The 17417-nt window shown below is 41.7% G+C and overlaps 2 protein-coding genes across 3 annotated transcripts in view; both read left to right on the forward strand.

Moving 5' to 3' along the window:
- Positions 1-17417, forward strand: part of LOC311134939 (E3 ubiquitin-protein ligase arih1-like) — a 63346-nt gene that overhangs the window by 27474 nt on the left and 18455 nt on the right. For both annotated transcript variants that reach the window (XM_084168705.1, XM_084168706.1), the window contains 4 exons: positions 1330-1436; positions 2521-2563; positions 3228-3299; positions 4525-4655. In XM_084168705.1, coding sequence (XP_084024831.1) covers positions 1330-1436; positions 2521-2563; positions 3228-3299; positions 4525-4655 — 353 coding nt within the window. The remainder of the gene's footprint in view (positions 1-1329; positions 1437-2520; positions 2564-3227; positions 3300-4524; positions 4656-17417) is intronic.
- LOC311134785 (uncharacterized protein) lies at positions 4794-6383 on the forward strand (the record flags this gene model as incomplete). The annotated part of the gene is made up of 2 exons (XM_084168570.1): positions 4794-5531; positions 5652-6383. The coding sequence occupies 2 exons, from the start codon at positions 4794-4796 to the stop codon at positions 6381-6383; spliced, it is 1470 nt and encodes a 489-aa protein (XP_084024696.1).

The following is a 17417-nucleotide window of genomic DNA, read 5'->3' on the forward strand; positions in this document are numbered from 1 at the left end:
AGCATGGTTGTTTTGATTGACTGACTGTATTGCTAGCCTGGTTGTTTTGACTGACTGACTGACTGTACTGGTAGCCTGGTTGTTTTGACTGACTGACTGACTGTATTGGTAGCCTGGTTGTTTTGACTGACTGACTGACTGACTGTATTGGTAGCCTGGTTGTTTTGACTGACGGATTGACTGACTGTATTGGTAGCCTGGTTGTTTTGACTGACTGACTGTATTGCTAGTCTGGTTGTTTTGACTGACTGACTGACTGTATTGGTAGCCTGGTTGTTTTGACTGACTGACTGACTGACTGACTGTATTGGTAGCCTGGTTGTTTTGATTGACTGACTGACTATTGGTAGCCTGGTTGTTTTGACTGACTGACTGACTGTATTGGTAGCCTGGTTGTTTTGACTGACTGACTGACTGACTGTGTTGGTAGCCTGGTTGTTTTGATTGACTGACTGTATTGGTAGCCTGGTTGTTTTGACTGACTGACTGTATTGGTAGCCTGGTTGTTTTTGATTGACTGACTGTACTGCTAGCCTGGTTGTTTTGACTGACTGACTGACTGTGTTGGTAGCCTGGTTGTTTTGACTGACTGACTGACTGTATTGGTAGCCTGGTTGTTTTTGATTGACTGACTGTATTGCTAGCCTGGTTGTTTTGACTGACTGACTGACTGTGTTGGTAGCCTGGTTGTTTTGACTGACTGACTGACTGTATTGGTAGCCTGGTTGTTTTTGATTGACTGACTGTATTGCTAGCCTGGTTGTTTTGACTGACTGACTGACTGACTGTGTTGGTAGCCTGGTTGTTTTGACTGACTGACTGTATTGGTAGCCTGGTTGTTTTGACTGACTGACTGACTGTATTGCTAGCCTGGTTGTTTTGACTGACTGACTGACTGACTGTATTGCTAGCCTGGTTGTTTTGACTGACTGACTGACTGTATTGGTAGCCTGGTTGTTTTGACTGACTGACTTTATTGGTAGCCTGGTTGTTTTGACTGACTGACTGACTGACTTTATTGGTAGCCTGGTTGTTTTGACTGACTGACTGACTGTATTGGTAGGCTGGTTGTTTTGACTGACTGACTTTATTGGTAGCCTGGTTGTTTTGACTGACTGACTGACTGACTGTATTGGTAGCCTGGTTGTTTTGACTGACTGACTGACTGTATTGGTAGCCTGGTTGTTTTGACTGACTGACTGACTGTATTGGTAGCCTGGTTGCCAGTCTGTCTCTGCTCTCTTGCTAACTGGCAAGGGCACAAGCATATCTGGGACCAGGTACTGAATTGGTGTTGCTGTTGTAATCTTTCCTTGTCTCTTTCTCCAGTGTAATAGACTGTTGAAGTGGTGTCCTGCACCAGACTGCCATCACGTTGTCAAAGTCCACTACCCCGATGCCAAGCCTGTCAGGTGCAAGTGTGGTCGAATGTTCTGGTAAGACAACTCTCCTAAATGAACATGTCATTATTAGGTAACTCAGTACTATTTCCTGTGTGCTGCTGCTGAAGCTAATGTTGTCTAGATCTGTATTGATGGCTGTCAGCCCATGACCGAAGTACTGTCAATCTGTTGATCTGTCGTTGTGCCCTTGAGCAAGGCACTTAACCCTAATTTGCTCCAGGGGCACCGTACTACTATGGCTGACCCTGTAAAACAACACCTATCATACTACTATGGCTGACCCTGTAAAACAACACCTATCATACTACTATGGCTGACCCTGTAAAACAACACCTATCATACTACTATGGCTGACCCTGTAAAACAACACCTATCATACTACTATGGCTGACCCTGTAAAACAACACCTATCATACTACTATGGCTGACCCTGTAAAACAACACCAATCATACTACTATGGCTGACCCTGTAAAACAACACCAATCATACTACTATGGCTGACCCTGTAAAACAACACCAATCATACTACTATGGCTGACCCTGTAAAACAACACCAATCATACTACTATGGCTGACCCTGTAAAACAACACCAATCATACTACTATGGCTGACCCTGTAAAACAACACCTATCATACTACTATGGCTGACCCTGTAAAACAACACCAATCATACTACTATGGCTGACCCTGTAAAACAACACCTATCATACTACTATGGCTGACCCTGTAAAACAACACCTATCATACTACTATGGCTGACCCTGTAAAACAACACTGGACCTATCTGGTGTCCGGGACAGTACACCTTCTAGGACATTGGATTCACTGTCATTGTGTATCTTTGTGATCCATGTGGACTGTATGTTTTTTATGTATCGTACTAACACTGCTGTTTAACCAATTGCCCTCTGGGACAAATAAAGTTGAAACTTCAACTAAATGATGGCCAAATGACGGCCAGATGATGACTAAATGTGGAATATTCTAGAAAAGATAGGTAGCCTACTGTGTAATGTGTTGTATGTTAACTTACTGTGATGTGTTTTATTGTATTGTAATGTACTGCGGTGTGTTTTATTGTATTGTAACGTACTGCGGTGTGTTTTTCATTCTAGTTTCAACTGTGGGGAGAACTGGCACGATCCTGTCAAGTGTAAGGTATGTTTGAATAAACAGCCAGAGAGAAGGGCAGACTGCCTGTCACCAGATCTTCCCACTAACTCTGGGGAAAGTCTCTAGAGACCTGGCTTCTTATTGTTTCTGGTAGCAACAGAGCTGGGCTGGCACTGCTCAGTCCGTCCTGCTGGCAGCAACAGAGCTGGGCTGGCACTGCTCAGTCCGTCCTGCTGGCAGCAACAGAGCTGGGCTGGCACTGCTCAGTCCGTCCTGCTGGCAGCAACAGAGCTGGGCTGGCACTGCTCAGTCCGTTCTGCTGGCAGCAACAGAGCTGGGCTGGCACTGCTCAGTCCGTCCTGCTGGCAGCAACAGAGCTGGGCTGGCACTGCTCAGTCAGTCCTGCTGGCAGCAACAGAGCTGGGCTGGCACTGCTCAGTCCGTCCTGCTGGCAGCAACAGAGCTGGGCTGGCACTGCTCAGTCCGTCCTGCTGGCAGCAACAGAGCTGGGCTGGCACTGCTCAGTCCGTCCTGCTGGCAGCAACAGAGCTGGGCTGGCACTGCTCAGTCCGTCCTGCTGGCAGCAACAGAGTATGCCTCTGGTCCCATGGCTCATTCTGAGTGGACATACTGACAACTGAGTCACTAACCCGCCAAAGGCTGTAAATATAGGTCATTATAAGAATGTATTACCTCTGTTGCTCTGCAGTGGCTGAGAAAGTGGATGAAAAGGTGTGATGATGACAGTGAAACATCCAACTGGATCGCAGCTAATACCAAGGTATGGTTATAATGCTACATAACAGAACACCAAGGTATGGTTATAATGCTACATAACATAATACCAAGGTATGGTTATAATGCTACATAACAGAATACCAAGGTATGGTTATAATGCTACATAACAGAATACCAAGGTATGGTTATAATGCTACATAACATAATACCAAGGTATGGTTATAATGCTACATAACATAATACCAAGGTATGGTTATAATGCTACATAACATAATACCAAGGTATGGTTATAATGCTACATAACAGAATACCAAGGTATGGTTATAATGCTACATAACAGAATACCAAGGTATGGTTTTAATGCTACATAACAGAATACCAAGGTATGGTTATAATGCTACATAACAGAATACCAAGGTATGATTATAATGCTACATAACAGAATACCAAGGTATGGTTTTAATGCTACATAACAGAATACCAAGGTATGGTTTTAATGCTACATAACAGAATGCCAAGGTATGGTTATAATGCTACATAACAGAATACCAAGGTATGGTTATAATGCTACATAACAGAATACCAAGGTATGGTTATAATGCTACATAACATAATACCAAGGTATGGTTATAATGCTACATAACAGAATACCAAGGTATGGTTATAATGCTACATAACATAATACCAAAGGTATGGTTTTAATGCTACATAACAGAATACCAAGGTATGGTTATAATGCTACATAACATAATACCAAAGGTATGGTTATAATGCTACATAACAGAATACCAAGGTATGGTTATAATGCTACATAACATAATACCAAGGTATGGTTATAATGCTACATAACATAATACCAAGGTATGGTTATAATGCTACATAACATAATACCAAGGTATGGTTATAATGCTATGAGATCTACAGAACTCAGCTCTCTACATGACATCAGAGGCCGTAGTCATAAAGCTTCTCGGAGTAGGAGTCCTCATCTGGGAACACGTTTAGCCTTTTAGATTGTAGTGAAGGCTAAGGGCTGGTCCTAGATCAGCAGTGTGAATACCTTTTAGATTGTAGTGAAGGCTAAGGGCTGGTCCTAGATCAGCAGTGTGAATACCTTTTAGATTGTAGTGAAGGCTAAGGGCTGGTCCTAGATCAGCAGTGTGAATACGGGCCCAGGTCAATGTGATCTAGATCGAGGTTTTCATACCTTGGTATTGGCTGCGCTGCACTAGGGGGGTTCACTGTCCTCCTCACACTTTTTTCCACAGGAGTGTCCAAAGTGTCATGTGACCATTGAGAAGAACGGCGGCTGTAACCACATGGTCTGTCGGAACCAGAACTGTCAAGCTGAGTTCTGTTGGGTCTGTCTGGGGCCCTGGGAGCCACACGGCTCGGCATGGTGAGTAGGGAGGAACACACCAGTGTTCATTTCATCTACAAAAATAGTGACAAATATTCATCAAACGCTTATTTTTCAGTGGCATGTGATGAGAATATAACTGACTAAATAGAGCCAGAGGAAACCAATTAAACTAAAATGAGAGGAGACCAAATGATCTCTGAGACTAAATGGACTGGACAAGATCTGACGAGCACAATTAATATTAACAGCACAGTTCTGCTCAGCACAGTTCTGCTCAGCACAGTTCTGCTCAGCACAGTTCTGCTCAGCACAGTTCTGCTCAGCACAGTTCTGCTCAGCACAGTTCTGCTCAGCAGTAGGAAGGACGTGTCCGGCAAACACAGCCTGGTGAGGACAGACAGGAAGCAGGTGATGAGGGCAGACAGGAAGCAGGTGATGAGGGCAGACAGGAAGCAGGTGATGAGGGCAGACAGGAAGCAGGTGATGAGGGCAGACAGGAAGCAGGTGATGAGGGCAGACAGGAAGCAGGTGATGAGGGCAGACAGGAAGCAGGTGATGAGGGCAGACGGGAAGCAGGTGATGAGGGCAGACAGGAAGCAGGTGATGAGGGCAGACGGGAAGCAGGTGATGAGGGCAGACGGGAAGCAGGTGATGAGGGCAGACAGGAAGCAGGTGATGAGGGCAGACAGGAAGCAGGTGATGAGGGCAGACAGGAAGCAGGTGATGAGGGCAGACAGGAAGCAGGTGATGAGGGCAGACAGGAAGCAGGTGATGAGGGCAGACAGGCAGCAGGTGATGAGGGCAGACAGGAAGCAGGTGATGAGGGCAGACAGGAAGCAGGTGATGAGGGCAGACAGGAAGCAGGTGATGAGGGCAGACAGGAAGCAGGTGATGAGGGCAGACAGGAAGCAGGTGATGAGGGCAGACAGGCAGCAGGTGATGAGGGCAGACAGGCAGTAGGTGATGAGGGCAGACAGGCAGCAGGTGATGAGGGCAGACAGGAAGCAGGTGATGAAGGCAGACAGGCAGCAGGTGATGAGGGCAGACAGGAAGCAGGTGATGAGGGCAGACAGGAAGCAGGTGATGAGGGCAGACAGGCAGCAGGTGATGAGGGCAGACAGGAAGCAGGTGATGAGGGCAGACAGGAAGCAGGTGATGAAGGCAGACAGGCAGCAGGTGATGAGGGCAGACAGGAAGCAGGTGATGAGGGCAGACAGGAAGCAGGTGATGAGGGCAGACAGGCAGCAGGTGATGAGGGCAGACAGGAAGCAGGTGATGAGGGCAGACAGGAAGCAGGTGATGAAGGCAGACAGGCAGCAGGTGATGAGGGCAGACAGGCAGCAGGTGATGAGGGCAGACAGGCAGCAGGTGATGAGGGCAGACAGGCAGCAGGTGATGAGGGCAGACAGGAAGCAGGTGATGAGGGCAGACGGGCAGCAGGTGATTAGGGCAGACAGGCAGCAGGTGATGAGGGCAGACAGGCAGCAGGTGATGAGGGCAGACAGGCAGCAGGTGATGAGGGCAGACAGGCAGCAGGTGATGAGGGCAGACAGGCAGCAGGTGATGAGGGCAGACAGGCAGCAGGTGATGAGGGCAGACGGGCAGCAGGTGATGAGGGCAGACGGGCAGCAGGTGATGAGGGCAGACGGGCAGCAGGTGATGAGGGCAGACAGGAAGCAGGTGACGAGGGCAGACGGGCAGCAGGTGATTAGGGCAGACAGGCCACTTAGCCCTTCTGGGGGCTGTCTGTGTGCTGCAGAATAAGCCAGAAGGTAGCCTCCGCTAACCAGTGTGCTAGTTGTTGTTTGGAAAGGGCTCGGCCCACTGCCTGAGTCCCGTAGCAGACGAATAACTGTTCTGACCTGCCGTGAAGCTTTTTCTCTGACCCAAAAGCTTTTAGTTCTAGAACTCTCGTCCTTCAGTGGGACATAATAACGCCGGGTTTAGCTGAAACATCAACAGAATCCCCCGCCTGATAAAGCCAGTCTATAGTCCAGGTAGCGGATAATGGACCTTATGAAACATCAACAGAATCAGAAACAGCCAGAATCCCCCGCCTGATAAAGCCAGTCTATAGTCCAGGTAGCAGATAATGGACCTTATCAGATAATGCAATAATTTCAAAAATGTTACTAAGTTACAGTTCATAAATGGAAATCGGTGAATTTTAATTAATTAGGCCCTAATCTATGGATTCCACATGACTGGGAATACAGATATGCATCGGTTGGGCACAGACACCTTAAGAAAAGGTAGGGGTGTGGATCAGAAAACCAGTCAGTATCTGGTGTGACCACCATTGGCCTCATGCAGCGCAACACATCTCCTACTCATAGAGTTGATCAGGCTGTTGATTGTGGCCTGTGGAATGTTTGTAGTCTCTCAACTGTTCAAAGGCTCAATTCTTAAATCATTTCAAGAAATCCAGGAGGAATTAATTATATCCAATACACATTTTTATAGGTACTCTTAGAAAAAAAGGTGCTATCTAGTACCTAAAAGGATTCTTCGGCTGTCCCCAAAGGAGAACCCTTTTAAAGAACCCCTTTTGGTTCCAGTTAGAACCTTTTTGGGTTCCATGTAGGACCCTTTCCACAGAGTGTTCTACATGGAACCCAAAAGGGTTCTACCTGGAACCAAAATAGTTATCCTATGGGGACAGCTGAAGAACCCTTTTGGAACCATTTTTTCTAAGAGTGTACCTTAAAGTAAGGCAATTCATTGTCAAAAAAGGATTGTTACAAAAAATATATTGTCACAATATCCTTAACGTGCAAATATTATCTTTAGATAATCATAGGAACTCATGGCAGGGTCAATTACAGGTGCAGCTATCAGAGGAGAGTTGGGGTGAATGTATAGAAAACTCTATAGAAAGAGATGGGGGGGAATGTATAGAAAACACTATAGAAAGAGACAGAGGGAATGTATAAAAAACACTATAGAAAGAGACAGAGGGAATGTATAGAAAACACTATAGAAAGAGATGGGGGGGAATGTATGGAAAACACTATAGAAAGAGACAGAGGGAATGTATAGAAAACACTATAGAAAGAGATGGGGGGGAATGTATAGAAAACACTATAGAAAGAGACAGAGGGAATGTATAGAAAACACTATAGAAAGAGATGGGGGGAATGTATAGAAAACACTATAGAAAGAGATGGGGGGAATGTATAGAAAACACTATAGAAAGAGACAGAGGGAATGTATAGAAAACACTATAGAAAGAGACAGAGGGAATGTATAGAAAACACTATAGAAAGAGATGGGGGGGAATGTATAGAAAACACTATAGAAAGAGATGGGGGGGAATGTATAGAAAACACTATAGAAAGAGACAGAGGGAATGTATAGAAAACACTATAGAAAGAGATGGGGGGAATGTATAGAAAACACTATAGAAAGAGATGGGGGGGAATGTATAGAAAACACTATAGAAAGAGATGGGGGGGAATGTATAGAAAACACTATAGAAAGAGATGGGGGAATGTATAGAAAACACTATAGAAAGAGATGGGGGGAATGTATAGAAAACACTATAGAAAGAGATGGGGGGGAATGTATAGAAAACACTATAGAAAGAGACAGAGGGAATGTATAGAAAACACTATAGAAAGAGACAGAGGGAATGTATAGAAAACACTATAGAAAGAGATGGGGGGGAATGTATAGAAAACACTATAGAAAGAGACAGAGGGAATGTATAGAAAACACTATAGAAAGAGATGGGGGGGGGAATGTATAGAAAACACTATAGAAAGAGACAGAGGGAATGTATAGAAAACACTATAGAAAGAGATGGGGGAATGTATAGAAAACACTATAGAAAGAGATGGGGGGGAATGTATAGAAAACACTATAGAAAGAGATGGGGGGGAAATGTATAGAAAACACTATAGAAAGAGACAGAGGGAATGTATAGAAAACACTATAGAAAGAGATGGGGGGGAATGTATAGAAAACACTATAGAAAGAGACAGAGGGAATGTATAGAAAACACTATAGAAAGAGATGGGGGGAATGTATAGAAAACACTATAGAAAGAGATGGGGGGGGAATGTATAGAAAACACTATAGAAAGAGACAGAGGGAATGTATAGAAAACACTATAGAAAGAGATGGGGGGGAATGTATAGAAAACACTATAGAAAGAGACAGAGGGAATGTATAGAAAACACTATAGAAAGAGATGGGGGGAATGTATAGAAAACACTATAGAAAGAGATGGGGGGGAATGTATAGAAAACACTATAGAAAGAGATGGGGGGGAATGTATAGAAAACACTATAGAAAGAGACAGAGGGAATGTATAGAAAACACTATAGAAAGAGATGGGGGGGAATGTATAGAAAACACTATAGAAAGAGACAGAGGGAATGTATAGAAAACACTATAGAAAGAGATGGGGGGGAATGTATAGAAAACACTATAGAAAGAGATGGGGGGAATGTATAGAAAACACTATAGAAAGAGACAGAGGGAATGTATAGAAAACACTATAGAAAGAGACAGAGGGAATGTATAGAAAACACTATAGAAAGAGATGGGGGGGAATGTATAGAAAACACTATAGAAAGAGATGGGGGAATGTATAGAAAACACTATAGAAAGAGATGGGGGGGAATGTATGGAAAACACTATAGAAAGAGATGGGGGGGAATGTATAGAAAACACTATAGAAAGAGATGGGGGGAATGTATAGAAAACACTATAGAAAGAGATGGGGGGGAATGTATAGAAAACACTATAGAAAGAGACAGAGGGAATGTATAGAAAACACTATAGAAAGAGATGGGGGGGAATGTATAGAAAACACTATAGAAAGAGACAGAGGGAATGTATAGAAAACACTATAGAAAGAGATGGGGGGGAATGTATAGAAAACACTATAGAAAGAGATGGGGGGGAATGTATAGAAAACACTATAGAAAGAGACAGAGGGAATGTATAGAAAACACTATAGAAAGAGATGGGGGGGAATGTATAGAAAACACTATAGAAAGAGACAGAGGGAATGTATAGAAAACACTATAGAAAGAGATGGGGGGAATGTATAGAAAACACTATAGAAAGAGATGGGGGGGAATGTATAGAAAACACTATAGAAAGAGACAGAGGGAATGTATAGAAAACACTATAGAAAGAGATGGGGGGGAATGTATAGAAAACACTATAGAAAGAGACAGAGGGAATGTATAGAAAACACTATAGAAAGAGATGGGGGGAATGTATAGAAAACACTATAGAAAGAGACAGAGGGAATGTATAGAAAACACTATAGAAAGAGATGGGGGGGAATGTATAGAAAACACTATAGAAAGAGACAGAGGGAATGTATAGAAAACACTATAGAAAGAGACAGAGGGAATGTATAGAAAACACTATAGAAAGAGATGGGGGGGAATGTATAGAAAACACTATAGAAAGAGACAGAGGGAATGTATAGAAAACACTATAGAAAGAGATGGGGGGGGGGAATGTATAGAAAACACTATAGAAAGAGACAGAGGGAATGTATAGAAAACACTATAGAAAGAGATGGGGGAATGTATAGAAAACACTATAGAAAGAGATGGGGGGAATGTATAGAAAACACTATAGAAAGAGATGGGGGGAATGTATAGAAAACACTATAGAAAGAGATGGGGGGAATGTATAGAAAACACTATAGAAAGAGATGGGGGGAATGTATAGAAAACACTATAGAAAGAGATGGGGGGGAATGTATAGAAAACACTATAGAAAGAGATGGGGGGGAATGTATAGAAAACACTATAGAAAGAGATGGGGGGAATGTATAGAAAACACTATAGAAAGAGACAGAGGGAATGTATAGAAAACACTATAGAAAGAGACAGAGGGAATGTATGGAAAACACTATAGAAAGAGACAGAGGGAATGTATAGAAAACACTATAGAAAGAGATGGGGGGGAATGTATAGAAAACACTATAGAAAGAGACGGGGGGGAATGTATAGAAAACACTATAGAAAGAGATGGGGGGAATGTATAGAAAACACTATAGAAAGAGACAGAGGGAATGTATAGAAAACACTATAGAAAGAGACGGGGGGGAATGTATAGAAAACACTATAGAAAGAGATGGGGGGAATGTATAGAAAACACTATAGAAAGAGATGGGGGGAATGTATAGAAAACACTATAGAAAGAGACGGGGGGGAATGTATAGAAAACACTATAGAAAGAGACAGAGGGAATGTATAGAAAACACTATAGAAAGAGATGGGGGGGAATGTATAGAAAACTCTATAGAAAGAGATGGGGGGAATGTATAGAAAACACTATAGAAAGAGATGGGGGGAATGTATAGAAAACACTATAGAAAGAGACAGAGGGAATGTATAGAAAACACTATAGAAAGAGACAGAGGGAATGTATAGAAAACACTATAGAAAGAGATGGGGGGAATGTATAGAAAACACTATAGAAAGAGACAGAGGGAATGTATAAAAAACACTATAGAAAGAGATGGGGGGGAATGTATAGAAAACACTATAGAAAGAGATGGGGGGAATGTATGGAAAACACTATAGAAAGAGACAGAGGGAATGTATAGAAAACACTATAGAAAGAGACAGAGGGAATGTATAGAAAACACTATAGAAAGAGATGGGGGAATGTATAAAAAACACTATAGAAAGAGATGGGGGGGAATGTATAGAAAACACTATAGAAAGAGATGGGGGGAATGTATAGAAAACACTATAGAAAGAGACAGAGGGAATGTATAGAAAACACTATAGAAAGAGATGGGGGAATGTATAAAAAACACTATAGAAAGAGATGGGGGGGAATGTATAGAAAACACTATAGAAAGAGATGGGGGGAATGTATAGAAAACACTATAGAAAGAGATGGGGGGGAATGTATAGAAAACACTATAGAAAGAGACAGAGGGAATGTATAGAAAACACTATAGAAAGAGATGGGGGAATGTATAAAAAACACTATAGAAAGAGATGGGGGGGAATGTATAGAAAACACTATAGAAAGAGATGGGGGGAATGTATAGAAAACACTATAGAAAGAGATGGGGGAATGTATAGAAAACACTATAGAAAGAGATGGGGGGAATGTATAGAAAACACTATAGAAAGAGATGGGGGGAATGTATAGAAAACTCTATAGAAAGAGACAGAGGGAATGTATAGAAAACACTATAGAAAGAGACAGAGGGAATGTATAGAAAACACTATAGAAAGAGATGGGGGGGAATGTATAGAAAACACTATAGAAAGAGATGGGGGGGAATGTATAGAAAACACTTTAGAAAGAGATGGGGGGAATGTATAGAAAACACTATAGAAAGAGATGGGGGGAATGTATAGAAAACACTATAGAAAGAGATGGGGGGAATGTATAGAAAACACTTTAGAAAGAGATGGGGGGAATGTATAGAAAACACTATAGAAAGAGATGGGGGAATGTATAGAAAACACTATAGAAAGAGATGGGGGGAATGTATAGAAAACACTATAGAAAGAGATGGGGGGGAATGTATAGAAAACACTTTAGAAAGAGATGGGGGGAATGTATAGAAAACACTATAGAAAGAGACAGAGGGAATGTATAGAAAACACTATAGAAAGAGACAGAGGGAATGTATAGAAAACACTATAGAAAGAGATGGGGGGAATGTATAGAAAACACTATAGAAAGAGATGGGGGGGAATGTATAGAAAACACTATAGAAAGAGATGGGGGGAATGTATAGAAAACACTATAGAAAGAGACAGAGGGAATGTATAAAAAACACTATAGAAAGAGATGGGGGGGAATGTATAGAAAACACTATAGAAAGAGATGGGGGGGGAATGTATAGAAAACACTATAGAAAGAGACAGAGGGAATGTATAGAAAACACTATAGAAAGAGACAGAGGGAATGTATAGAAAACACTATAGAAAGAGATGGGGGGGAATGTATAGAAAACACTATAGAAAGAGACAGAGGGAATGTATAGAAAACACTATAGAAAGAGATGGGGGGGAATGTATAGAAAACACTATAGAAAGAGATGGGGGGGAATGTATAGAAAACACTATAGAAAGAGATGGGGGGAATGTATAGAAAACACTATAGAAAGAGATGGGGGGAATGTATAGAAAACACTATAGAAAGAGATGGGGGGAATGTATAAAAAACACTATAGAAAGAGATGGGGGGGAATGTATAGAAAACACTATAGAAAGAGACAGAGGGAATGTATAGAAAACACTATAGAAAGAGATGGGGGGAATGTATAGAAAACACTATAGAAAGAGATGGGGGGGAATGTATAGAAAACACTATAGAAAGAGATGGGGGGGAATGTATAGAAAACACTATAGAAAGAGATGGGGGGAATGTATAGAAAACACTATAGAAAGAGATGGGGGGAATGTATAGAAAACTCTATAGAAAGAGACAGAGGGAATGTATAGAAAACACTATAGAAAGAGACAGAGGGAATGTATAGAAAACACTATAGAAAGAGATGGGGGGGAATGTATAGAAAACACTATAGAAAGAGATGGGGGGGAATGTATAGAAAACACTTTAGAAAGAGATGGGGGGAATGTATAGAAAACACTATAGAAAGAGATGGGGGGAATGTATAGAAAACACTATAGAAAGAGATGGGGGGAATGTATAGAAAACACTTTAGAAAGAGATGGGGGGAATGTATAGAAAACACTATAGAAAGAGATGGGGGGAATGTATAGAAAACACTATAGAAAGAGATGGGGGGAATGTATAGAAAACACTATAGAAAGAGATGGGGGGAATGTATAGAAAACACTTTAGAAAGAGATGGGGGGAATGTATAGAAAACACTATAGAAAGAGACAGAGGGAATGTATAGAAAACACTATAGAAAGAGACAGAGGGAATGTATAGAAAACACTATAGAAAGAGATGGGGGGGAATGTATAGAAAACACTATAGAAAGAGATGGGGGGAATGTATAGAAAACACTATAGAAAGAGACAGAGGGAATGTATAGAAAACACTATAGAAAGAGATGGGGGGAATGTATAGAAAACACTATAGAAAGAGATGGGGGGAATGTATAGAAAACTCTATAGAAAGAGATGGGGGGGAATGTATAGAAAACACTATAGAAAGAGATGGGGGGAATGTATAGAAAACACTATAGAAAGAGATGGGGAGGAATGTATAGAAAACACTATAGAAAGAGATGGGGGGAATGTATGGAAAACACTATAGAAAGAGACAGAGGGAATGTATAGAAAACACTATAGAAAGAGATGGGGGGAATGTATAGAAAACACTATAGAAAGAGATGGGGGAATGTATAGAAAACACTATAGAAAGAGACAGAGGGAATGTATAGAAAACACTATAGAAAGAGATGGGGGGAATGTATAGAAAACACTATAGAAAGAGACAGAGGGAATGTATAGAAAACACTATAGAAAGAGACAGAGGGAATGTATAGAAAACACTATAGAAAGAGATGGGGGGGAATGTATAGAAAACACTATAGAAAGAGATGGGGGGAATGTATAGAAAACACTATAGAAAGAGATGGGGGGAATGTATAGAAAACACTATAGAAAGAGATGGGGGGGAATGTATAGAAAACACTATAGAAAGAGATGGGGGGAATGTATAGAAAACACTATAGAAAGAGATGGGGGGGAATGTATAGAAAACACTATAGAAAGAGATGGGGGGAATGTATAGAAAACACTATAGAAAGAGATGGGGGGGAATGTATAGAAAACACTATAGAAAGAGATGGGGGGAATGTATAGAAAACTCTATAGAAAGAGATGGGGGGGAATGTATAGAAAACACTATAGAAAGAGATGGGGGGGAATGTATAGAAAACACTATAGAAAGAGATGGGGGGGAATGTATAGAAAACACTATAGAAAGAGATGGGGGGAATGTATAGAAAACACTATAGAAAGAGATGGGGGGAATGTATAGAAAACACTATAGAAAGAGATGGGGGGAATGTATAGAAAACACTATAGAAAGAGACAGAGGGAATGTATAGAAAACACTATAGAAAGAGATGGGGGGGAATGTATAGAAAACACTATAGAAAGAGATGGGGGGAATGTATGGAAAACACTATAGAAAGAGACAGAGGGAATGTATAGAAAACACTATAGAAAGAGATGGGGGGGAATGTATAGAAAACACTATAGAAAGAGATGGGGGGAATGTATAGAAAGAGATGGGGGGAATGTATAGAAAACACTATAGAAAGAGATGGGGGAATGTATAGAAAACACTATAGAAAGAGATGGGGGGGAATGTATAGAAAACACTATAGAAAGAGATGGGGGGAATGTATAGAAAACACTATAGAAAGAGATGGGGGAATGTATAGAAAACACTATAGAAAGAGATGGGGGGAATGTATAGAAAGAGATGGGGGGAATGTATAGAAAACACTATAGAAAGAGATGGGGGAATGTATAGAAAACACTATAGAAAGAGATGGGGGGAATGTATAGAAAACACTATAGAAAGAGATGGGGGGGAATGTATAGAAAACACTATAGAAAGAGATGGGGGGGAATGTATAGAAAACACTATAGAAAGAGACAGAGGGAATGTATAGAAAACACTATAGAAAGAGATGGGGGGGAATGTATAGAAAACACTATAGAAAGAGATGGGGGGAATGTATAGAAAACACTATAGAAAGAGATGGGGGAATGTATAGAAAACACTATAGAAAGAGATGGGGGGAATGTATAGAAAACACTATAGAAAGAGATGGGGGGAATGTATGGAAAACACTATAGAAAGAGATGGGGGAATGTATAGAAAACACTATAGAAAGAGATGGGGGGAATGTATAGAAAACACTATAGAAAGAGATGGGGGGAATGTATGGAAAACACTATAGAAAGAGATGGGGGAATGTATAGAAAACACTATAGAAAGAGATGGGGGGGAATGTATAGAAAACACTATAGAAAGAGATGGGGGGAATGTATAGAAAACACTATAGAAAGAGATGGGGGAATGTATAGAAAACACTATAGAAAGAGATGGGGGGAATGTATAGAAAACACTATAGAAAGAGATGGGGGAATGTATAGAAAACACTATAGAAAGAGATGGGGGGAATGTATAGAAAACACTATAGAAAGAGATGGGGGAATGTATAGAAAACACTATAGAAAGAGATGGGGGGAATGTATAGAAAACACTATAGAAAGAGATGGGGGGGAATGTATAGAAAACACTATAGAAAGAGATGGGGGGGAATGTATAGAAAACACTATAGAAAGAGACTACATGTAACCGAACAAGGGAATTCCAATTCAAAGTTCTACACTGAACAAAGATGTAAACGCAACAATTTAAAAGATTTGACTGAGTTACAGTTCAAATAAGGAAATCAGTCAATTGAAATACATTCATTAGGCCCTAATCTATGGATTTCAGATGACTGGGAATACAGATATGCATCTGTTGGTCACAGATCAGAAAACCAGTCAGTATCTGGTGTGACCACCATTTGCCTCATGCAGTGCGACACATCTCCTTCTCATAGAGTTGATCAGGCTGTTGATTGTGGCCTGTGGAATGTTGTCCCACTCCTCTTCAATGGCTGTAAAGTTGCTGGATATTGGCAGGAACTGGAACACGCTGTCGTACACGTCAATCCAGAGCATCCCAAACGTGCTCAATGGGTGACATATCTGGTGAGTATGCAGGCCATGGAAGAACTGGGACATTTTCAGCTTCCAGGAACTGTGTACAGATCCTTGCGACATGGAGCCGTGCATTATCATGCTGAAACATGAGGTGATGGTGGAGGATGAATGGCACGACAATGTGCCTCAGGATCTCATCACGGTATCTCTGTGCATTCAAATTGCCATTGATAAAATGCAATTGTGTTCGTTGTCCGTAGCTTATGCCTGCCGATATCGTAACCCCACTGCCACCATGGGTCACTCTGTTCACATCGTTGACATCAGCAAACTGCTGCCATCTGCCCTGTACAGTTGAAACCGATATTCTGTGAAGAGCACACGTCTCCAGTGTGCCAGTGGCCATCAAAGGTGAGCCTTTGTCAACTGAAGTCTGTTACGACACTAAACTGCAGTCAGGTCAAGACCCTGGTGAGGATGACGAGCATGCAGATGAGCTTCCCTGAGATGGTTTCTGACAGTTTGTGCAGAAATTCTTTGGTTGTGCAAAACCACAGTTCCATCAGCTGTCTGGGTGGCTGGTCTCAAACGATCCCGCAGGTGAAGAAGCCGGATGTGGAGGTCCTGGGCTGGCGTGGTTACACGTGGTCTGCGGTTGTGAGGCCAGGTGGACGCACTGCCAAATTCTCTAAAACAATGTTTGATGCGGCTTATGGTAGAAAAATTAACATTCAATTCTCTGGCAACAGCTCTGGTTGACATTCCTGGAGTCACCATGCCAATTGCACACTCCCTCAAAACTTGAGACATCTGTGGCATTGTGTTGTGTGACAAAACTGCACATTTTAGAGTGGCCTGTTATTGTCCCCAGCACAAGGTGCACCTGTGTAATGATTATGCTGTTTAATCAGCTTCTTGATATGACACACCTGTCAGGTGGATGGATTATCTTGTCAAGGGGAAATGTTCACTAACAGGGATGTAAATAAATTTGTCCACAGCATTTGAGAGAAATAAGCTTTTTGTGCGAATTGACATTTTCTTTGATTTTAGCTCATGAAACATGGAACCAACACTATACATGTTGCGTTTATATTTTTATTCAGTATATGTAGGCTGAATTAAGAATTTACATGGCCAGATC

Source organism: Coregonus lavaretus (genome assembly GCF_964263955.1).
Source record: "Coregonus lavaretus genome assembly, chromosome: 9".
Classification (NCBI taxonomy): domain Eukaryota; kingdom Metazoa; phylum Chordata; class Actinopteri; order Salmoniformes; family Salmonidae; genus Coregonus; species Coregonus lavaretus.